At 56.4% G+C, this 23,267-nt stretch overlaps 1 protein-coding gene across 3 annotated transcripts in view; it reads left to right on the plus strand.

The window, feature by feature from the left end:
- The first annotated feature begins 520 nt into the window (after positions 1-520).
- The window catches only part of NECTIN1 (nectin cell adhesion molecule 1), a 106,844-nt gene continuing 84,097 nt past the window's right edge, over positions 521-23,267 (plus strand). For 2 of the 3 annotated variants that reach the window (XM_055728515.1, XM_055728517.1), the window contains exon 1: positions 521-1,290. In XM_055728515.1, the coding sequence (XP_055584490.1) occupies positions 1,209-1,290 (82 nt within the window). In that variant the 5' untranslated portion in view covers positions 521-1,208. The remainder of the gene's footprint in view (positions 1,291-23,267) is intronic. The other variant, XM_055728516.1, reaches the window with a different exon arrangement.

Genomic DNA, 23,267 nt, shown 5'->3' on the forward strand with positions numbered 1-23,267 from the left:
TCCATCCAAAGCATTCAGAAGTGTGAATCCCATAGGACAGCCGCATCTATTTCACACGTGGTTTACGGAAAGGGTCTTTTATGTGGCAGATCAGCAGCCCCATAGGTAGGCTGCCATCACTGCCACCATTGCCACCACTGCCAGCAGCCCAGGCGTTCCGCCACCCCGGGGGGGTTCCGCAAACCAGCCCCAAGGCCACAAAGCCCGGGTGCCCCGAGAACACCGGGACCCCGCAGCGGGGGGGGGGCGGGGGGGCGCGGGGCGATGGGCGCTGCCGAACAAAGGGCAGCTGCCAGCAGCAGCGGCGGCAGCCGGGGGGGCGGGGGGCGAGGCGGGCCGCCCCCATCCCCCGGCCGAGGCGGGCAGCCCCCGCGGCCGGGCGCGGCCCCCGGGGAAGCAGCCGTGTGTCCCCGTGTCCCCGTGTCCCCAGGCCGCGTGGCAGGCAAAGGGTTAACGCAGCGCCCTCCTTCCGCCTGCACTGACATCACGCAGGAGGGCGAGCGCCGCCGCCGCCCCGCCCGGAGTGCGCTGCGCTGCGTGTGCGTGTGCGTGTGCAGCGGCCGTGCCTTGAGCCCGGGCAGCCCCCGCGCCCCCCGCCCCGCGGCCGGCCCCGCGCCCCCCGCCCGGCCATGGAGCGCCGCAGCCGGCCCGCCGCCGCCGCCTGAGAGCCGCCGGGCTGCCGGCGCCCGGGACCGGAGGGCAGGCAGCGGGCGGGGGCTGCCGAGCCCCGCCGCCGGAGCCACGGGACCGCCGCTGCGGAGCCCGCGGAGGGCTCTCCCTCGCTTCCCTTTATTTGTTTTTCCTCCCCCCCCGCCCTCGGCCCCGCTTTTTTTCTTTTTTTTTCCTTTTTCCTTTTTTTTTTTTTTTTTAATATTACAGTTCTCCCCTCCCCTTCTCGCCCGCCCGGCGCTGCGGACGTGCTCGCTCCCGCAGGACGCACCCGCGGTGCCCGGCCGGAGCGCCCCGCGCGCGCGGAGGGGGCCCCGCGCCCCGCCGAGCCCCGGGCCCCGCGGATGTGCCAGGCGCCCCCCGCCGCCCCCCGCCGCTCGGCCCGCGCCGCCTCTTTGTCCTCCTGCACCTACGGTTGTGGTTTGTTTTTTTTTTTTAAATTTTTTTAAGCAGCCCTGATCACCACCGGGGGCGGGGAGGGTGGGGGGCCCAGCGACGCTGCCAGACCGACCCCTGCCCATTTCTCCTAAGGAACTCTCATGGCTTCACAGCTGCAGACAAGTTGCCGTGCATCTTGGTGGACTATCGGAGTTTGCATCCTGGCGGCCGCGCTCCTACCAGGTGAGCCGCTGCCGGCCGGTCCCCCCGGGAGGCGGTGGGCTGTGCCGGGGGTCGGGGCAGCTCCGGGGGAGGGCTGCGGGGTGCCTCGCGGGGGGGGAAGGGGTGCGGGACGTGCTGCGGAGCGGCGGGGAAGGCTGGGATCGGCTGGTGGGGGTGCGCGCCCGGGGCTGGAGCAGGTGTGGAAGCATCTGCGAGAGGGTGGGAGAGAGCCGGAGCCGGCTTCGCCTCTGGCTCGGGGAGGAACAACACGATCGTTTGTTTTGGAAGCAGCTGCGGGCAGTGGGCTCCGGCGGCCAGGGAGCCGAGGCCGTTTGTTTGCTTTTTTCGATCGAGCAACGTCTAGCGAGGCAGAGCAGCCAGGCTTCCCGGGAAAGGGGGCCACGAGGCTGGGCGATGAGCAGCGGTGTCTGGGAGGAGGGATGGAAGCCCTGGGCTGTCCAGCATCCCTGAACCCGCCGCTGCCCCCAGGCGCACACAGACGCTTCCCCCGGGCGCTTCTGGCGGGGGGGCTGGGCTGCTCCCGGGGCTCAGACCTTCCCCTTCACTGCTTTTGTGCTTGGGAGCCCCACGGCGTCCTGAGCTCCCCCACCCCCCCCCACCCCCGGTCCTGAGCTCCCCCCCGCCCAGGTCCTGAGCTCCCCCCCCCCAGGTCCTGAGCTCCCCCCCGCCCCGGTCCTGAGCTCCCCCCCCCCTCCCCGGTCCTGAGCCCCCCCCCCCCGCAGGCTCTGAGCAGCCCCCACCCTCCTCCGGTTCTGAGCCCCCCCTGGGAATGAGGAGGTGGGCAAAGGTTTGGATCGCCTTCTCCCCAGCTCCCTCGCCCCACGCTGGTGGCTGCAGGAGAGCCCCGCTGCCCCCGGCTCGGTCCTGCCCGGGGCTCTGGCACAGCGCGGGGGGGCGCAGGGTGACCCCCTTCGCCCAGTGCCCGGGGGGCTCTTTTATCCTGCTCCAGTGCAATGTGGGTTAATGCCATCCTGGGGGGCTTTCCGGAGCCGGCTGTCGGAGAGGTGGCAGGGGAGCCGGCAGGCTGGGCTTACAGCGCTCGTGAATGAACTGGGGAATGCAAACAGCACCGATGTTTGCCTTGCTGAGGCCAGGCTCCTGGGGGCTGTGGCTGGAGGGGCTGGCAGCGGGCACATGTGCCACCCCCCTCCCGGTCGGTGTCCAGCCTTCTGCAGGGGTGAGAGAGGCAGCCTGTGCCTGCAGGACTGGGATCTGCAGCTGGAGAGATGTTGCAGTGAAGGCAGGGTGGAATTGCCTCCGCTCCTCCTCTGGCTCGGCTGGGGCAGCATCCTAGAGGAGCCGCCAGGCTGCCTGGGCTACCACTGTGGCCACCGTTAGCAGGGTCTGGGCCAGAGGACCGGCCATCGGAGCAAATGCCAGGGCCCAGGGTTCTCTAATGCTAGCAGAGACAGTGATGATAACATCCAGGGCTTGGGGGCTCAACAGAGCAGTGGCTGGATGGTCCAGCTAAAATGGATGAGGACAGAGGTGAAATGGGAGGAGGTGGTGGTCAAGGAAATAGGAAAACTGTGAGAGGGAAGGAAGAGGTTAGAAATGATGAGAAACCAGGTCTGGGTACACCTCTGTACTCTTAGGACAAAGGGATCTGCTGTGCATTGCAAAAAGAGGTGAGGGAAGGGACAGCCTCGGGCTCCCTGCGCTCTGTGCTTCCAGGCAGGTGCCTGGCTGAGCTCTGCCTCCTCACAAGGAGTCTCAGAACTTTCCATGCCATTCTTCACCTGGTCTTCCCTCCTTCCCATCCCTTCCCACAACCCCTAGGAAAGGTGCTGGAGGTGGAGTAGTGCTGTGGTGACTGTGCTGGGTAAACCAGGAGGGGTTTATGCTCCCCCAGTCCCGCTAGGAATTGCTTTCACCAAGGAGACGCACCGACAGTGACCCCTGAGGCAGCCTTGCATCTCACCTTGCCCTGCCAAGAGACACTTTTTTCACCCCAGTTATCCTATTTTTGGCTGTTCTCGAGGCTTTGCTGCCAGCAGTCAGGCAAACTCATCTCCTGCCACTCTGCAGTAGCCTGGTAGTTTGTCTTGCACTGTCCTGCTGACAGCTCTGCCAGGATAAGCCAGTGGTGCATCTAGTGGTGCTTTGCCAAGCAGAGGGTACAGCCAGCTCTGCAATGCTCCGGGAAGATAATCCTTCCTGACCACTGTCCGTGATCACCGAGTACCCTGCAGCCTGTGTGGGCGAGACTTTCGGCTGGTCCAGTTTAGTGGTGAATGCACCACGTTTGCAGGAATGCCTGATTCTCAATTACGTATTTATTCATTCATTCGTTTCATTCATTCGTGGGCTTATTTGTACTGTGGATGCATCCCAGAGCTGTGGGCAGGGACCAGCACAGTACTGTGCTAGGTGCTGCACAAAGCCGCGGCAGACGGACAGACCTTCCTACACCACAGGTCTGAATGCTGTACTGAGGCGGGCAGTTCCTCAGGTTTGCAATGCATTGTGCCAAAATCAGCCGAGGGTACGTATCTAACAAGCCGTATGTAACCTCTGAGTGCAGACAGGCTTGCTTATAAAGGAGAAGCGGAGATGAGAACTTGGGGTCCTCTATTATAAGCAAATTAATAGCTGTGGACTTTGTTGAAAAATGTGTTTTGGTACCTAGCACCAAAGGAGGATGAGAGGAAGGCAGGAGACAGTACCTGCTTTCTGGAAAACCTTTCCTGCTCCTCTGATCAATGCCGTTTCATTTTGTTGCCATCCACGTATACTACCTCCCCCTTCTGACAATGTTAGCTTTTTTTCTGATAAGGAAATAAAAGTTCCCTGCTGTAAAAGCTGAAGGAGTCCCTTATAAAAATCTGCCTTGCAAATCGTCTTTAATGTGATCGGCTCAGTCGTCCAGAACAGATTCAATTCAGGGTTCCTCCAGCCTTCCATGCATATCTGTCTGCCTGTCCATTTGGAGCCACTAACCGGGTATCAGCTCAGGCTACGGCTTTAGGGCTTCGAGGTACTGATATGAGCAGGGCTTATTGAAAAGCCATGGGGTGCTGGGGAGGAGAGATCCTAGGCAGCTGATCTTCAGAGGTTAGGAACACTTGCAGTTAAATTTATGCTTTACATGTCTTAACAATCTGTCTGTTTATCCCCGCCATGAAATTCGGTACAGCTTGAGTTGCAACCACGCAGAGCAGAGGCATTCATCTTGTGCTTGGTCCTGCATCTGCATATCTGGGCCTCTATTTCCAAGTGCTCCCCTCTGTCTGGGGACAAATTCCTGTCTGCTACCACTGGGCCACCTCTTGGGCTCTGAGGGGGCCTGTGAGCCTTTCTTTGCAAAGTGCTTTGAGATCCTCAGCAGGGGAGAGCGGGAGAGGTGGCTGAAGGTTTGACACAGGGTTTTTGCATCACCGTGCTTGAAAGCGGCTTTGATGGAGCTGTAGTGACCTGGAGGCCTTAGGTCAAACTTGGCTGCAGCTGGAGGGAGGGTTCCTTGTTGGGGAGGTATGACAGCCCTCTGGAGTGCTGGCACTAGTCAAAGCGTGTCACTGCAGGATCTGGTCCGCCTTGTGCTCTGTAAAGCTGCTTTAACATCCCAAGGCAGGTTCTCAAAGGCAAAAAGTTGCCAGAGTTTTGTTCAGCCTTTGGTTTGAGTTCTTTGTTACTTTTTCTTTCCTCCACCTATCTCCTCCCAAAACTCAAAACTGACATCATCAGGCTATTTCAGGAAGCAAAAGTGTGTCGTTTGCTGATATTTTCTCATTAAACCTCGCTTCTTGTGGTGGAACCGACCCATCGAGTTTTAACCTGGAGTGAATTGATGAGCTCATGCATGTGTCAGCGTGGCTGAGGCGACAGGCTGTACTGAGAGCCAGCTCAGCCCACAAGCAGGAGAGTGTCTGCCCCATGGCCAGAGCCAGGGGACGACCGTGGTTAATGCTATTTGCTCTCTGAACCGGCAACGTTAATCAAGCAAGAGCTCCCAGCCCAGTGCGCACGGATCCATTTGCAGAGACATACAGGAGCGGGGGCATTGCCACATCCAGCAACGCAGCTAGCGCGAGGCAAATACTCGCAATTAACTGGTGGCTGACAAGATGCCGATGCTGGCGGAGCCTGGCACATCCCTCCTCGCATCGCCCCTCCTCTGGGCTGCAGCTGTACCAGCCACAAAGCCAAGTTTACAGGGAGGCACCAAAAGGATCCTTTGGGCACTGCTCACACCTCAGCTGAATCACGAAGGGAACCAGAAGAGCCGGTTGTCGTGACCTGCTTCCCAGGCCTGCCTTTCCACTGGCACCCCTTGCCCTCTGCTAGCGCTGCTAAGGCTGAGGACAACTGGGGCAGCCCATCATAAGGCTGGGGGAGAGCAGCGTGTGGCCACCACTAGCCAGGGGAAGGCTCCTTCCCACCTCCAGCACCCCTGGGGAGTTACACAGCACTGCCAGCAGACAGGCTTTGGGGGGGGATGGTGGGGCAGCACCCCGGGAAGATGATTTCTTTATTTTTTGGAAGAAGAGAAGTCAGTCTGCCTGTGAGTGCTGCAGGGATGAGCTGGTAAGTGCTCAGATGGACGGCCACCATCCTCGGGGCCTCTGGGAAAAGATTTGCGTCTTGCAACATCGTTGCTCGAGGTGGTGATGGCGCTTGCTCAGTCCCTTTCACAGGCTAGCAAGGCGTATCGGTGCAAAAAGCAGAAACAGATGAGAGAGGGACAAAGGTACTCCAATCTGAGCAACCCCTGGAGATCTTCTTGCTTTTTTGAGTAAGTCAGATTAAATCAGGGCGGCTCTGATGCAGGGTGAGTTGGTGCCGCCAGCCACTGGAGCTGGGACCCAGTTTGCATTTGAGACACCTATTGTGTTAATTACCAAAGCACAGCCGTCCCAGCACAGAGAATTCACAGCTCTGCAGTGAACGCTCCCTAACCCAGATTATTGTTTCAGGTGAAAACTTGTTTTAACTAAGGAATGAAACCTCTCATGATACATCCCCTTGCTTTCGGCTTGGCTGCTGTTGAGCCGCAGATATATCCTGGCCTTACAGTTTTCTTCACTTCTCCCAGTGCAGGTTTAGTCCAGGTTAGGTTGATGCACGTACCCTCCCAGCACACACGCACGTACCCTCGAAGTTTTCAAGGGGAACCCCTCGGCTGCATAGGGGAAGAGAAACTCTTGCCCAAGCTGCCCAAATGCAGAAGTGTCATCCACGAGCGGAAGGAGAGTTTCCCCAAGTGAGATCCCGGGGCAGCCGGGCAGGCACCTCCCTGGCCTTCCACGGTGCCACCATGCTAGGCTTGAAGTCCTGCCTTTATCTTGTCTCTGTCACTCACAGAAACGGGAGGCGAAATCTGCGGGCGCGAGGGCTGCTGCCCTTCCCAGCACTGTGTGTGCTCCGTGTCTTTCTGTGTGTCCCTGCCTCCGCGGGCCCCGGGGAAGCGTGGGGAGTTTAATCCCCTGGCTTCCATTCACTGCTTGTCCCCATTCACTGCTTGTCCCCGTCTCTGGGGCTGATGCAGCCATTCATGCAGGCTGGCATCACAAAAGCTGCGGCAGCTCTCGGCTCTGCAGCAATCCCGAGGCAGGCGAACAACAGCTACTGGGCATGTGAGGGGGAGAAAGAGCTTCGGTCCCTTGCTGCTTGCCCAGCCCAGGAGGACAGGGGTCCCAGGCTAGGGCAGCTGCTTGTGCCCTGCGTGGCGCAGGTCTGAAGTGGCCGGGGCCAGGGGCAATCTGCCCAGCGGTCTCTTGTCCCTTCAGCATCTCTGTGGGGTGCTGGGGAGGGATAGGAGGAACCGGCCCAACTCAGTGAACCATCTCTACTCCATTCCCCCACCATACAGCTGTCCCTGCAGGACGTTTATAATCCCCCTTTGACATTATTTGGTGTGATGCAGGAGGACAGCCTTTCTAAGCACTATCCGCCCAGCTCTGCCTCTCTCCCTCCGCTCCAGGCCTCCCTCCCTGCCTCTGGGCCAGTCCAGCTGGAGACTGGTGCACAGCACTGCTTCCCATCTTCACTCGACCTACAGGTGGGCAGGGAGGGAGAGCTTCTGGAGAGGCAAGATCCGTGCGGCTCTCCTGCCTGAAAGAAGATGGGGTTTTCTGTTCCCCATCCCAGCCTGTTTGCCGTTCTAACTGCACGAAATAGCAAAGTGCCTCCATCTGCTCCCGACCATGCAGAGATGCTACAGAAGGACCTGCAAATCACATCACTGCCTTGAAGCAGCGGCAGGTACCAGATGGACCACCTGGCTATGAGACAGAAGGTGCTCCCAAGCCTGGTTAGTCAAGAGGACTCTGCCTCCATCTCTCTTCTCAGCAGTCCTCTCTCTACCTGGGAAACCCCTGTAATCAGACTTGGTTTTGAGTCTGTTTTTCTTTTCCCATGGAAGATCCATTCCTCCCCCGTGCTAGAGTATGGCATCCGGAGGCACGGCCGGGAGCGACAGAGGGTCCATGCAGCTCACAGCCAGTGGCTAACATCCAGCGTTTCTGCTCTGGTGACAGGCGAGAGCGGTTCCCAGCACAAAGGCCCATCTGTGTGGGAGACGAGGGGGCTGGAGCGGAGCATCGTGTGGCCACCTGAGAGCTAAACCAGCCTTCTTCTCTGTGTGAGGCTAAAGACACGGTACCCGATCAGCCCGCTGCAGTGGAGGGTCCGTAGCCACATCATGTGGATCTGGGGGGGATGCTGGATTTCAGCCAGCCTTATAGGTATCTCCTTTTTGTGGATCCTTTTGAGGATCCCACACGTGGTAAAACCAGTTTTTTTTGTATCCCCTGGCAAGATACCTTCTGGACTAGGGGGATATACTGCTTGAGAAGCTTTTCACCGACCACATTCGCTGTCCCTAGGAGAGGCAGCCTGAGGGGGCAGAGTTCTGGCTATGGACTAAGTTAATGTGTAGCAGAGGCTGGTGGGACTCCAGAGCTCAAGCAGAGGTCTATAATTAGAGGCTGTTGTGCTGAGTGTTGTAGCAAAGCCAGGGGTTACAAACGGTCTGCGGCGGGCAGAAGTCGGACCTAGAGGAGAGTTTATTACGACGAACAGGGTTTACTGGGAGGCACGTGCTGGGTAGCTGAGGAGACGGGTCAGGGTTTCTGACACTGTCTTCTCCAGGTTCCTGTGTAGAGCAGCTTGACACACGATGGTTATGCTGGCCTGTGCGAGGCACTGTGGCACTCGGGTCAGGGGAGAGCAGCAAGCTAGGAATGAACCCTGCCCTGTCCTTGAGCAACCCAAGCAAACGAGCTAGCTGAGCTCAGGGTCCGGGTCCGGATAAGTTATCAGTACACTGCGGAGTCATAACTCACCCCTTGCCCAAACCCATGGCCCTGACAGAGGTTCCCCCTGCCTTGAAACTTCTCCTCGCCCTCCCACCGGGCTGGGAATAGAAATAAAGAGACTGTCTGGGTGCCTCAGTGTGCTACAGCCCTGGCTTTCCTGACTGCCACAGCCACAGCCACTGCGTCAGAGGCTGATGTGTGCTATATGCCCAGCAAAGTGAATGCTGTGGGTGGGCAGGAGAAGGGTGCGCGTTGCTGCCAGCACGTTAAACATCCATACGAAGCCTGCAGTCAGGAGTACACTGTCTTCAGTGGAGAATTAAGCTGCATCAAGCTATGGCTACTTTTTTCTTAAGGAGAGGCATCTAATGGGCTTTACTCTGTGACTTTTCTTGGGCTAGATAATGAGCACTGAGACCCCTTGTAGGCAAGCCCAGAGTGACATTCCCACCAGAGTAGTTGTGCTGATGGCCTTCCTAGCCCGTGGGGAGGGTGCCCAAACCAGAGGAAATGTTAAGGACAGATAATCAGAGTTGGTTTAGGGGTTGTAAGTATGCACAGGACGATGATTGCCCCTGTTCCAGAGAGGCTGCAGCACATGGTATTTCCTTGCTTCTCTTGCCTGTCTTAACTCACTTAGCCAAGGCCTGTGTCGTTTGAGAAGCAATGTTGTTCTAAGGGATGGAACAGAAGGCAGCAGCTAGTGATTTGGTGGTGTACAGCAGAGACAACTGCACAAGCTGTTCATGACTGGGCCTGTTCGTGTTCTTCCCCTTGCCAGCTGCAGCGGGTGGTGGCTGGGGACTGCGCTGCAGGATGGGGCATCTTCTGGGTGCGGGGCAGAACCAAGGCTGTGCCCATTTATGGTCAGTGAGGATCAGGGATGTCTTGCGGAGCAGCATCCTTGCCATGCTGTAATTTATATCAGCTGCCACAGTTCCCGTTGGATACAGGACCCCCCTTGGCTCTGTAGGCAGTGGTGCTGGGTGCTGCTAGTTTGTGCATTGCATCCCGCAGCTGGACACGCTGGAGTTCTGTGTATTTTACTTGGGAAGGGGGAGTTCATTTTTGTGTACCAAGGGGCTGAGACCTAGGCGGTAGGGGCTGAGGAAAGGGCAGTCTGGGGCCAGCCCGGGAGGTAAATCGACAGCACAGCTATCGTCACGACTTCAAAGCCAATTGCTGCGCTTGTTGTGTCATATTGGTGAAGTGCATGGTGTCTTATGAAAGGCTTTAGAAAAAGCTTCTTGCTTTTCTCTTTGAGGCCATGGTTGTGAAAGACACTTGTATGCACCAACATGTGAATCAACACGCGTGTGCTGGAGCAGCACTTATGTCCCGGTGTTTGCAAGCATATCCACCCACTGCCAGCGCTCCCCTCTCCCTGGGCTTGCATTGATTCTCTGCTGTCTCCCAGGGGGAAGCAGGGAGGGGAGGGCGGCGAGGGTGAGGGGACCTGCTGCTATCGCTTGTGCCATCTGCGGCAGCCCCCCTTGCCCAGCCCAGGTGGTACGCTGCAGCTGCGGGTGGGGATGCGAGACCCAGACCTTCAGGGCAGCAGCAATGCCCTCCTTGCTGCAGGGCACCAGCGCTGGGGCAGCCTCTGAACATCTGCTGCTGCATCTCTGAAATGGAGGAGAGGGCTTGCAGGGGAGCAGGGAGAGGCCAGGAGCTCTGCGTGTGCAGCTCCTGTGAAGAGACTTTTCCTAGTGATGGGGCTGAGCCTGCCAAAGGTATCTCATGTGCTTGGGTTCTGCAAGAACCCAGAGAAAGTGGGGGCAGGCTTCTTGGGATCTCCTTGCAGAGGGAGTGATTACAGTGTGCTCTGATCTTTAGAGGAGGCTTGTTTGGGGATTTGCTCGATGCTGTGATGCCTGATGGGTGTGCTCATGTATCCCTTTGATACAAGCTGAAGAGGATCCTTCTGGGGAGGATGACTGCAGTCCTGGTAAGGGGTGGGAGGGATGGTAGGGAGAGAGGCTTGCACAGAGCACAGCTTGTAAAAGGGAGAATGTTCTCAGTGCCTGAGGACCCAGGAGGGAATTAGGGAGCAGGACTGAGGAAAGCTGTGGTTGCAGAGGAAGGCAGCGCTCTGGCTGTTTATCTTTGGGTCCTCTAGGACCCCTCTGGAGCCAGGCTGAGAACTCCCACATCATTACACCTCCTGTGGCAGGCTGTTGCTGTGCAGCATCATTCAACCTGTGATTGGTTGACCTGTGATCAGTCAGCTGTTGTCAAGATTTCCTAGATGCCTGCCAAAAAAGGAGCCCACCCCACTCCCCACCCTATGCAGGGAAGGAAACACTACCCAACCCAAGGAACAATAAGGCATCAGGAAGGAAAAACTGGCCTGGCCATCCTGCACAAGCCAATGCATGGATTTCCCTGCCCCAAAGCTCAGGTGGCCTTGCCATGGGGAACAGCTGGGACACGCTGCTCCAGCGGGCCAAGCACCACGTGGGGTGGTGCCCTTGCTCCAACTCCACGGCTTCGTCCTTCAGTTGACATCCATGAGCTGTTCCCCGTGTCCCGGTGTCCCGTCCCCGCTGTGTCTGGTTACACGTTTGGGCTCCTGGCCCGGCAAACCAGGCTGCTGTTCCCGTGAGGGTGCCGCTGTGCAGAGCCACGTTGTGTCATTGCCTATGGGACATTATTGCAGACACTGAGTAAGCAGGGACAGTGCAGAAGTCACCCTTCAGCATTCAGAGGAGCTGGTTTACATTTGCCACTGGTTCAGCTGGGAACTGACCTAGCAATTTGCCAGGGAAAGAACCTTTATCCCCTGACCCCCCCAGGTCCTTCTGGGAGTTGGATTTCTCAGCCTACAACAGAACGATGGTGGTAGGAGTGAATCCTCTGGGGTTAATATTTCCAGCTATCACAATATAGAAAGAAAATTCTGCCTTTCTTGGCATGGCAGGAACAGACTTTCAAAAATGTACCTTGATTTTTAAATACCCTTTTTGCCTGTGGTGTAAATACTAAAATGTGGTTTTTTTCTCTCTCTTCTCTCCCGGAGTTTAAAAATATCGCTAGCCTGGGGAGGTGCATCTTTCAGTGAGATTTATAACGGCTGCTCCCAAGTGATGTGGAAAATGAGCCTCCCTCTGCCCCATCCAGCCTGGTACCTTCCAGGAATTTATTTCCTTTATTTGCGTGAACCTAAGAATACTTAGAGGCTGCATCTCCGCCCAAGCACTCTAATTATTTAAGTTTTGTTTATGGCCAATCTCTGGGGAGCTGAGTAGGTCCGGGTTGCCGATCCTTCCCTCGCCTGGGTAATTCAGCCCTGCATTACTGCCGTTTGATAATGATCAACAAATCACAGATGCTGTATCTATTGCCCGCTATGTATCACCCTGGCTCTGTAAATTGGCCGAGCCTTTGGCGGAGCCTTGGGAGCGGGTGTGAGCGAGACATGCATGGCCTCTGGCTGGCAGGGCTGCTGCGCACAGGCGGGAGCCAGCGGGGATGTGGGCAGGGGGTTGTGAGTCAGCCTGGTGGGGAGCTTGCTGGGGCAGGGACTTCTGCACAGCACCCAGCGTGGCAGGGCTCCTGACCTAGCTGAAGCCTTTAGGTGCTGCCTCAGCGTTGCTTGCGCTAGGCAAGAAGCAGGCAGCTCCTGATGCAAGCACAAAGCTTTGGCTCGTTCCTGTGCTACCGCCCGAGCCCTGGTCGGTGCCAGCTGCCATGCCCGTGCCGAGCTGCTGCATTGCTTATCCCGTGACCCCCCGTGCGCTTCTGTCTCTGGTGGGAAGCCGCTGCCGTGGGGGAGGCTGAGCACTGCGGGGGAGGCAGGAGCCAGGGGGTGAGGGGGCAGTGAGGAGGCAGTGCCCTCCCCATGCACTTGGTCAGCACGGGCGCCGGGAGGCTTCTTCCTTGGCATGGCCAGGTGAGCGTCTGGGCTCTGCTGCTGGCCAGTGCCCAGCTCTGCAATCGGGCTGTGGGTGCTTCTGGTCTCAGCCTGACTCTGCACTTCCTTCCCGCAGCACCTGCTCCGCCAGCGCCCCTCAGTCCCCATCTCCATCTCCCCGCTGTGCCCACCCAGGTCCCTGCCCAGCTCAGGGGCTGAGGCTGGCTCTCCCGTTGATGTGCTTGGCCAAAGGCAGGCCAGAGAGTTGTGGCGGTGAGGGGCTCTTTCCCCCCCACCCGTGGCAAAGCTTCCCAGCCCCAGTCTGATCCACAGGAATGTGCAGTCTCCAGAGGCCGTGTGGTTGCCAGCGTCTCTGCTCCCGTCACGCTCCGTGATAAAGAGAGAGTGAGAGAGATTTTGATTACATTATGACAAGCAACAGAGAAATGGAGTGAAGGCTGCAGTCTGCCTATTGTAATTCCAATTAGCAGGGGTAATGTGGCCAAAGCCTGACAGCTGTATTGATCCAAACTTTGTATGGGGAGAACCTATAATGCAGTTTCAAAAGGTCCCTGGGGCATGGGGCTGAGCACATGCGCAGCTGTGGGGCAGGAGAGGGGAAGAAAGGCCTGTTGATAATGGAGCACATGAACAGGCAACTGCAACCCACCATCTGAAATGCCAGAGCCAGCCCGGTAGCTAGGCTCTCTCTAGGGCTGGATTTGCCTCAAAATCTGTGCTGCAAAATCCCCTTGAACCCCTTAGGTTCTTTCTACCCACGTGGTGAAGCAGGTTGTCTGGCTGTGCATGTGGAATGAGTTTGTCAAGACTCAGTTTCTTCTTTAGAAGGAATGTACCGAAGTCAAATAAACCAGCAGTGATCTCCCTGCCGGGGAACAAAAGCCCAGGGCTCAGGGGAAGGGGGGGGGAAGGGGGAGTTTCCCTCTTGCACTTCAAGGCAGCTCCTCAAGGTCAGAGCTGAGGCAGGCTGGCAGAGGCTGTGGGCAGGCTGTTTGTGCAGATGCTGGCTCAGCTGTACCCTTCTGTGGCTGAGGGGAGGACTCCAATTTGCAGTTTTGCTGGTATTGATCTGAGACCTTTCACTGCCTCTAAACTCACTTTGGAAATACAAGGCTAAAATCATTCTTTTTAAGTATAAATACATTTTTTGTATTCTTGACATTCCGATTGCGGCCATGCCTGTGGAGTACCTTACAGTACCCCACTGGAAATGGGAATTTCTGCTGCCTCACACTGACTTCTACCAGGCATGATTCAGCTTTTACTTAAAGGGAAGGAATGGCCTGGAGGTGATGGCAAAGGCAGGCTGAGCTCAGAAGGGCTGGCATCATTTCTTGGCTGTGCCACAAGCTCCCTGGAATACCCTTGGCTAGCTCACTTCACCTCTGTGTGCCTTTTCTTGTCAAAAGCTGCTGGTAGCAGTCCCTCTCTTCTCTGCTCGTATTGCCCTGTGTCTGCAGGGTGCCTTGCACAACTCATCTTGCCGACGTTACTCTATACAAGCAGGAGACCATCTGCAAAGCACAGGGAAAGGTGACTCCCCTTTATTTTGTCATTTTTCGTAGCAGCCGGGAGCCAACAGCTCCTTGTCCGGGGATTTTAGAAGACAAGAAATTGTTTCGCATAGATTGATGTACAAATATTCTGTCAGTGCAAACACTGGACCCAGTTTCTTACTGCTCTGAGTGTGTGATGTGTGGGTTGGAATCATGGAAGTGGGTGAACATGGTCCATTGGCTTCCCTGCCTGGTTTCATTCAAAAGTCTCTCGATTTCTCGCTCCACTAGTTTTGCATTTGGGTCACTTCAGGTTTCCAGTCACCATCTTGGGGGGGCTGCAGGTAGGTGAGAGGCACGGGCTGGGCATCCCTCTGCACCCCTGCTGTGCTGCCATCCCGGGGGGGGGCAGCTTCCACCCTCACCCTGGCTCTTTGCTGGACAACACGCCAGGCAGGACGGGTGACAGGGGCTGTGCCCTCTCCTGGGTGGGTTTGCTGTGAATGCTGGGGCAGGAGGGATGGTTGCGTCCTGGGGACAGTGATGTAAGTCTTTGGGTATCTGCACTGCGTTTTGCTTTTGCTACCAATTTCCTAGGTGCCTGTGAGCAAGTTTCCTAGCACCTGAGCTGCCCCACTGTAGGATGCAGGTAACAGTAATACCCTGCCTGTTGCATGAACAAGTGCTTCAAAACCTCGGTGGTCCTTCCATGAAGAGGGGCGGGCAGCAGTGCAAACCCAGGCCCTATGAGCCGTTCAACTTGTTTCACGTGTGAGCCATCACATGGTACTGATTATAGTTGCCTCAGACAGCAGATGGATTTAAACAAGTGTCTTTATGCTATAAAAGCTTTCTAGTCTATCTCCTGGGTAGATTATGGTTTTAGTCATATGCAAGAGGCTATGGTATTCCAAGGCTGGGGGAAACTTGCCTAGGAAGATGCGTATCACAACAAGCCATTTCTTTTTGTGGCCAAAGGAGCTGCAAGATGCATTGAAGGAGGGAAACAAGGAGGTTCGTAACCAAACTCCCTGGAAGCTTGGAGCTGGGAGGTTGCAACTCGGTGTAAAAGCAAGGAAGCAGGCCGAGCGACTGCCTGCCCTGGAGTCTGTCTGCATCCCCCTCCTTTCCCCTCCTGCCCCAGTGTGCCTCGGCAAACCAGGCTGGGAGTGTTTCAGACTGAATGAGTTATTACAAAATCCTGGTCAGGACAGGGAGAGAGACGGAGGGTTTAAAGTCCGATAATTGTTAATTATTACCCAAGCTTCCCATGAGACTTTCTGAGAAAAAGCCATGCCTCTCTTTTGCGAAGGTGTTTCGTGGAACATTCGTCTCTGTCCTGGCCATGCTGAGTCCTTTTCACTCTGCCTTCTTTCCGCCTCCAGTGGGATTAATAAAGAGCTGCTGGAGAGCTTCTTATCTAGCAGCTGAATAATGTTTGTAATACAGGGAGGGGAGGCAGCTTTGATCCGGGAAAGAGAGCAGAGGGGAAAAAAAAAAAGATGGGCTATTGGGGCAGGGGGAGGGTGTGGGCCAGGCTGGGCTGTGCTGATGCGTGGGAAGCGGGCACGGCTGCTCCTGCACCCAACCTGTTCTGCAGAGAAAAGATCTGGGTTTCCCGGGCTTGTCGGGAAGAAAGGGCTGAACCCAGACGCCAGCAGAAAATAAACCAACTGGGAACCCCCTCGGAGGGAGAAGACGCACAGAGAAGGGGTGCTGGGCCAACCCTCTCCACACCAGGAGGCTTTGCAGCCTCCCAGGAGCTGGGCACGGACCTCCATGGCAGGGTGCTGCCACCCAGCAGCTCCTGCTCCCCATCTCCCACCAGCCCAAGTGGCCGCATCCAGGCTGGCACCAGCGCTCTCACCGGGCAGGAGCCCGGAGGCGATGGGCCACACCTGAGAGGCAGGACGGGCTCTTGCTCTTCTCACGGGTGTGGGCTGGGAGCCGGTTGGGCCGGGCCGGGCCCCTGGGGCCAGGATCTCTGCGAGCGTGCCAGGCCGAGGGAAGGGGAGCAGCCTGGCGCGGGAGCCGTTGGCGCAGGGAGAAGGCGCTGCTATTAGGCAGGAGGGGGTTTTGCTCCCCCTTCCCTGCAGCGCTCCATGCAGCCTCCCAACACGCTCATCTCTCGCCCTGGGACCGCCAGCTTTCCATCCCCAGCCTCTTCTGGCCCTTGAGCCCTGAAAAACGCTGCTTCCCCGGTGGGACAAAAGCCCCCCCGGGACTCTGTGAGCAAGAAAAGCAGCTGCCTGGCCCCCGTGTATCTGGGGACAGGGCTGCAAACTCTGCCATGATCCACAGAGGCTTAACTTGTCTGGATCGAAGGAAGTTGCGATAATCATGGTAACAGCTCCAAAACCGGCTCTGGAGAGCGAGCGTTGCTGTGGGGTTTTCAGGAGAAAATGCGTCTGAGAAGTTGAGACAGCCAGTGCTAGGATCTCAGGTTCCTAAAGGAAAAGCCACTTCTTTTTTCTTTCTTGCAGCAAGGTTCCTCGGCGTCTTTAGCCTGTGTTTCCCCATAGAGAGCCCTTCGCCTTTGCAGGTCCAGACAGCTTTGTAGGCTTTGAAGTGTAGTTTCACACTTGCTGCTTTGCCCCAGAATGCAAGCAGTTTTGGGGCTGCCCACACCAAGCTGTATTGGGTTTGCCGCTCACCCTGCAAATCTGGGGAGAAGAAAGAGGTCTGCGCCCCTGAGAAACACCCTCTTCTCTCTGGGTGCCTGGGGCATGCCTGGCTGCTGCTCACAAACACTCCAGAGGCGTCGTGGGTACCTCCAGGAGGGCTTTAGATGTTGTTTGTCTGCTCCAAAGCCCCACACCACGGCCCCACGTGGGCAGGCTTGACAGTTAATCTGCAGGGAGATTAGCGGCTGAGTTTTATCTTCACCCAGCCGGGTCCTCATCCCCGGTCTGCTCAGATGAATCTGTCCGGGAGACCCGGCGAGGCTGTGCCAGCTGGGCCGCGTGCCCGCTCGCTTCACGGATGAAAAGGTCTGGCCCCCGCGCCCACCTGCTGCGCAATCCCCCTCTCAGGGGGCGAGCTCGGCTGTAGGTGGGCAGGGGGATGCTCCAGATGTCTCAGAAAATGTGGCTCTTCCCATAGGCGGGGAAGCCCAGGTCATGGGATGGTGGGTCTTGGAGGGGTCGTGCCCCTTGGGAGGGGAGCGGGCATGTCCCTCCCTCCCACGAGGCCACCCCGAGGTGGCACCAAGGCTATGGATGTCTCAGCGTGGCCGGGGGGCGAAGGAGGGGAGCGCAGTGGGGGTGACCTCGCTGTCCCCCCAGCATGTGGCCGGGGCCCGCTCCTGCCCTGCCCCGCGCCCCAGCACCGCTCCCCCTCGAACTGGGATTTGGCTGCCTGGACCATCTGTTCCTTTCGGCCCGTTGCCATGGTGATGGGGTGGCTTGAGATGGGGTTTCACCAGCACGGCCGGGGACGCTGGGAAAAAAATCCAGGCAGGGACAAAGTCTTCCTATTTTTCCTGGGCGGAAATGAAGGGGAGAGGGAGGGACCCTCCCTGCAGAGGCTGTGTCCCTTCCTTCCTTCCTCGCCATGCTCCACACGGCTGTCCTGTCCGCGGGCTCCTCCTGCGTGCCCCCCTTTCCCTCCAGCCTGCGTCTCCCGTGCACACATGCAGCTGCAGGGAGCGGGGCTGCGGCCGTGCAGGGCTGTGCGGGGAGGTGTCCTGCCTCCCCCGGCATGGCGGCAGGCAGCGAGCCCGCAGGGTGCTGCAAGGAGGGGCCGTGGTGCCGCCCCGAGCAGCCCTGCTGGGCTCTGCCTCCCCCCAGCCCAGTTCTGCACCCGTCCAGCACCCGTCACCGGCACGTGTGCATGGGAGCGTGCTTGCTGACCCTGCAGAGGAGCTGCTGCGGGCCCCGACAAGCTGTGGCCGTGTCTGTGGTCCCGCCACTTCCCCACTTGGTGTCTGGGCTGGTGACTCGCTCGGGCTGAAGCCACACGTGCGATGCTGAGCACGAGGATGTTCAGGATGGCCGCTGGTGGCTGGCTGCTTTGTGCCCATGCTTAGCCCAGGCAGTGAGAGCGAGATTTTGGGTTTCTGCTTGCTGGGCTGTGGTCGGGCTCCTCCTCTCCCGACGCAAATCGTGTGGTTGAATGGGAACATGATGGCTGGTGGGCAAGTGTGGACTGGCAAATGGGCCGAGATCTGCTGCTGGCAGCGCAGGCACGACCTGGCCTCCTGCTCTGCCTCTGCACCAGCTGAGCACAGGCTGGGCAGATCCTCTTGCCTACCCGCCTGTGCAGCCAAGGGGAGGCTGTGGCCGTTTGGCTTTTGGTTTTAATGCAAAGAGTCACTTGTCAGACCAAGTTACTCCTAGTCTTTCTCATTAAATAAGCCTGGAATAGAGAGTAACCCTGGTGAAAATAGTGCCCTGCTATTTGTGTGTGTATGCCTGTGTCTGCTGTGTGTCGGTATGTTTCAAGGGGAAATTGTTTTTAAAAAGAAAACAAAAGAGGAAACAATAAATAACTATCTGCTTGTAGACAGTAAGATCTGAGATAATGTGTGACACAAAAATGAAATGAACGCAAAGTGACAGATTGACAGAAAGACAGACATGTTTTTGTGCTAGTTTAGCTTCCTGATAGAAACCGAAGATAATTCAGGTTGCAGAAGACCTCGGGAGGTCATCTGCCTCCCTGCCAGAGCGGGTGGGCATGCTGAACGCCCTCCATCGAGAACCCCATGCCCCTTCCCTTGCGGCGGATGCTCGGAGGTGGCTGTCGGTGGCAGGGCTTGGCAGGGCGCTGGCGGACGGGAGCTGCGAGCCTGCGCCCGGGCGGCCCCTGCGTGCTGGTTGTGGACCGATGGCCATGGGGCGGTGGGCAGCGTGGGCCCTGAGGGGGGCAGGGGGTCACCAGGCAGTGAGTAAACCGGTAGCAAGCTGGGGGAAGCCTAAACACAGAGTTCCTTTTGGGTACGATGCTTGCTGGAAAGGCAGTCTGGGGTTTTCGATGATGAGGCTTTTTGTTTGTTTCTACTAAATCTAGGGAAACTGGATCGATGAAGCCAGTTATCACTGTACACCTTTGTGTCAGAGTCCCGCTGTGCTGGCTGCAGTCCCAGCCGGGAGATTTTCCGATCTCTGGCTTTACCCCTGCACTGGACACATCTCTGGACATGTTTGCTCCCAGGGCAGTAAGGCAATAGGAGGCGTTCGGGGCCAGGGCTGAGTCTGCTGCCTTGCAGATAAGTCTCGGTTTCCCATTGAGAGCTGCGAGAAATGGAGTATCAGACCTGAGACTTCCTGGCCTGTTCTGGGAGCTGGGAGGAGAAACCAGGGGCTCGTGTGGCCCCTGTGAGTGCAGGGCTGGCTTAAAGTCATTTTTCTCTTCCCCTTGTATCCCAGACCTGAGTGCAGCAGGACTGAATGTCACCTGTTCCCTTGTGACTAGAGATTTACAAGCGCTCATCCTGCTGCTTGTTTGCAGAGCAAATGCCCTTTTCCTGTTGGCTCTGCCCTCCCTGCAGTGGGGAATCAGCATATTCTGGTCTTGAGGCTTCTTCCAGATTTATGAGCTTGCTCTTCACCTTGAGAGGAAGGCTCCCTTGCCCTGAGAAAGCTTTGAAAGCCAAAACACCAATTGCTGACTTAAGCAAATGCCATTGATCCTCTAGCAAGTAAAATTTCTTTCTTTTTCCTTTTTAGGACACAGGTTGTTGAGATTTTGTTGTTGCCCTCTCTGTATTTCTCATCTTCTCTGGAGGCACAAGTCCCAAATGGTTCTGAGCAAAATCAATGCGATTTGAAAAGAACTCATCGATAACACTTATGGGGAATATTACCTCCTTGTCAGGGACCAACAAAAAAACCCACAAAAAAACCTCCTCTCGGTTTCCTGTCCCCTTGAAAAGCAAAGTTCTTTAATTGGCTTTTAATCTGGGGAAGAGGAGAGCTGTTTGCATTGAATTGGTAATAGGGGATAATATCTTACCGTGAGTGATGGGTTATTTGATCTCTGTGCGTCAGAAACCTGAGCATATGGCTGTGAAATCGGGGGGCGGGGGGGGGGGGGATACCAGGGCTGGCTCAGGGCCCAAATAGGAGCACAGCTGCTTTTTTATTTCCAATAATAATTAGGAATAAGATGGGGAACAATCACCTTTTGTCCTGTTGCTTGAGGGCATCAAATGATACTGGGAAGCCCGGGGAAGAGCCTTCAAAGACATTCATGGGGCGTACAAGCCACTCAATGGGACACAGCCGAGCCAGTGCTGCCCCAGCTCAGCCTGCCTGCACGGAGGCTGCCGTCATCCAGGGCTGCAGATACCTGCCCAAGCAGATGCTCAGCAAGGAGGGCAGCTCCGCTGCCTGCGGCCCTTCGGCACTTGCTGCACTCTGAGCACGTGAGGAGCCCAAAGGAGCGGCAGCTGCAGGAGCACCGCGTGCTGCAGGACAGGGGTTGCAGCGATGCGCAGACCTGCACCCACTGCCCTCCATCACTGCTGGGCGGCGGGTGCCTGACGGTTTGGAAGCAGCCCTCATGCCCGTGCCACCGCCCCTCCTCCTGGGAAGAGGAGGAGGTGAGGTGAAGGCTCTACCATCCAGAGAAATGTGTGATCATTTTTTTTAAAAGAGACAAATCTCTGTCGTGGTGTCATCAGGTGTTAACAGCGCTGCCAGAAATGGGCAGTTTGGGCATGGGAACATTGTTCTGACCCAAGTTGCCACCGGTGTCCTGTGCTTGTGCCCTAGCTGTCACTGCACAGGGCCAAGCGTCGCAGCAATAGCAACCTCATTGACCTCTGTGGCTCACGGTGCTGGCCCAGCACCCCTCCAGGCAGCGATCCCACCGTGGGGTCTGTGCCTCTGGCAGGCGCTCACCCCCTTCTGTGTCTCTAAGTGTCATTGTCAGGCCTCTGTGGCTTCCAGACTGGGCTTGGAAAAGGGGATGAAAGGGGGATAAATCAGGCAGTCACCAGTTTACCCTCCCAAAGTGCTGTCAGCTCTGCAGGCATCACAGGGGTTTTGTAGCGAGCTCCAAAGTGAGGATCATTGACGTCATGTGCCTATGGATTGGGCCCGTAGCTGGTGCACTCATGCGGCGCAGGGAAGAGCGGGAGGTGCTGGGAGGCAAGTGGGGCTGGGAGAGCAGTGCAGCGACAGTGCCCCAGTGAAACGTGCTCTTAAATGCCTCCTGGCTTCGAGCTGACTCAAGCACACATGGGAAACTTGTTGATGTGGATGACACCGTTCATTCCTGGCTGGTTTTGTTTGTTTTGTTTTGTTTCTTGCTGCAGCTGCCTTTGGAGCAATAAATAGCTGTGGATCTTGCTTGTGGTCTGTGCAAAGTAGTTAATATTTAATCAGAGGTCTGAAGGTGGATTTGTTTGGTTGGCAAAACATAAAAATTGCTTTTTCTGTTTTTAGAGCTAGGCAGATAGGGCCAGACTTTCAGAAAAGCTCAGGGTCAGGTTTTAATTGATTGATTATTTTAAGATTGTAGCACACTGGTCAGTGACAGGTTTTGTAAACACCTCGGCTCCCAGCAAACCACCCTAATAAATGCCAAAGCATCTGAAGTGACTGGCATCTGGCATGCCCTTGGTGTGAAATATTATTTATAGAAAAAGACCTTCTGACACATGCTAGCAAAGTGTTATCTGCATCCACTCCCCCTTCTCCTGTTCCTTCTTGGGGTTTTCCTCCTGGTCTGTTCACATGGTTGGATTCTGCTGCCCAGGATACAGGTGGGAGGCAAGAGGGATATGCTTCCTGCAACAGGATCTGGCTTTCTTAGGAGGTCTTCCCTCTGGCTTTGTTGGTATTAGGGATCCAGTCCCTTTGCAAGTGTTGGTGTAGAAACCCTGCCACAGACTCCTAAGGGAGAAAGGTTGAGCTTTGATTCCCCCATTCGCAATTCCTGCCGCCTACAGAAATGTTTCCAGCAGGTATCTATGGTTGGACTCCATGGCCGGGCTGTCTGGAGCATCGCCCACATTTCTTCTGACTCCTTCAGGCCAAGGTCAGAGAACAGAAGAGGCACACAGGCTTTTGAGGGGGCTGTTGCCAGACTGGAAGGTAGCAGCTCTAACATTTAGTGAGAAGCATCCAGCAATGCTCCTTTTCCCAAGCCCTGAACCTGCTGGGGTACCAGAGGCAGGATACCGCGCACCTGGTCTGCAGCCTGCCTCCCCTGGTCCCCTCTGTTGCTCCTTTTGTCCTTTCATTTGGGAAAGATGCCGGCACACCAGCCTTAGAAATCTGCTGTTCCCCCTCTTCACCTCAAAGTCCATGGTCTCTTTCCAGGGAGATATGAGTGAACCCTGTCTGTACTCGGAGCCAGCCAGACCCCACAGCACTGTGTTAGCAGAGAGCTCAGGCCCTGCTTGATGGATCCTGTCCCTCTGCAGGGCGCAGCTCCGGGGTTGCATCCTGGTTGCTCCCATGTGCAACATTTCCATGTTAACTTCAGATTGCTGTAGGAATTTGCCAGTCCATGGGGTTCTCCGGTATATTTTGCAGTGCCAGGTCTCTGGATTATTATCCCTTGAGACTAAGCAGTGGGATGGCCAAGACTTAGGCAGCTGGTGTTTTCATTGTGTAGGAGGGCATGGTTTATTTATGAGAAGGACCAAGCACCAGCATGTCAGCTCTGTTGCCTGATGATCAGAACATCATGCCTATTAAAAAACAATGATTGTATTAGGTCATGGAGTCCAGCAGTCCACCTCCAGGGGCCAGTCCCTTGTCAGGTCTTGTTTCTGAAGGTGCAGAGCTTTGTGCGCTGGCCTGTCCATGGACAGAGACCTTGATTCTGACCCTGTTGATCAAAACATTCCCTGCTGGGGCTGTAGCACAGGGCTGACTGCAGTGCAGCAACCTTTATGAGCTACTTGTAGGACAGATCGTTTCCAATCTCACCTTGCACTGCCACATTGATCAGTGTACAGGTGATGCTCAGTGCAGGATCCAGCCCGCAGCCCTTTCCGCACAAGTGCAAGGGGATGTGAGGACTGGAGGATGGGGTTAATGCTCTGCCAGGCATCCTTTGTTCTGGGCAGGCTGCTGAGGTTTGGAAATGGAATGCTAAGAAGTGAGCACCACAAAATATATACGTCCGCACTTTATGATGCTGATTTTCAGTTTCAACAGCTGTTCCATTTGGAACGGATGAACGCGTACTCCGGCTTAGTGGGAGTCAATTAAAAATAAACCAAGGGAGAAGGATTGGTGTTGGAGCCCAGCGACGCTCATCGGACATAGAAGTTGCATCCTTTCAAGCCTGGATTTTCACTCCAATTTGCCACAGGCGGCAGGATCCAACTCGGAGCTCTCATTAGCATAGAAATGCTGCTGGTTGCTCTCAGTTCCAGGGCTCATCGCTTTG

This window comes from Falco cherrug, chromosome 17, assembly GCF_023634085.1.
Source record: "Falco cherrug isolate bFalChe1 chromosome 17, bFalChe1.pri, whole genome shotgun sequence".
In the NCBI taxonomy this organism is placed as follows: Eukaryota; Metazoa; Chordata; class Aves; order Falconiformes; family Falconidae; genus Falco; species Falco cherrug.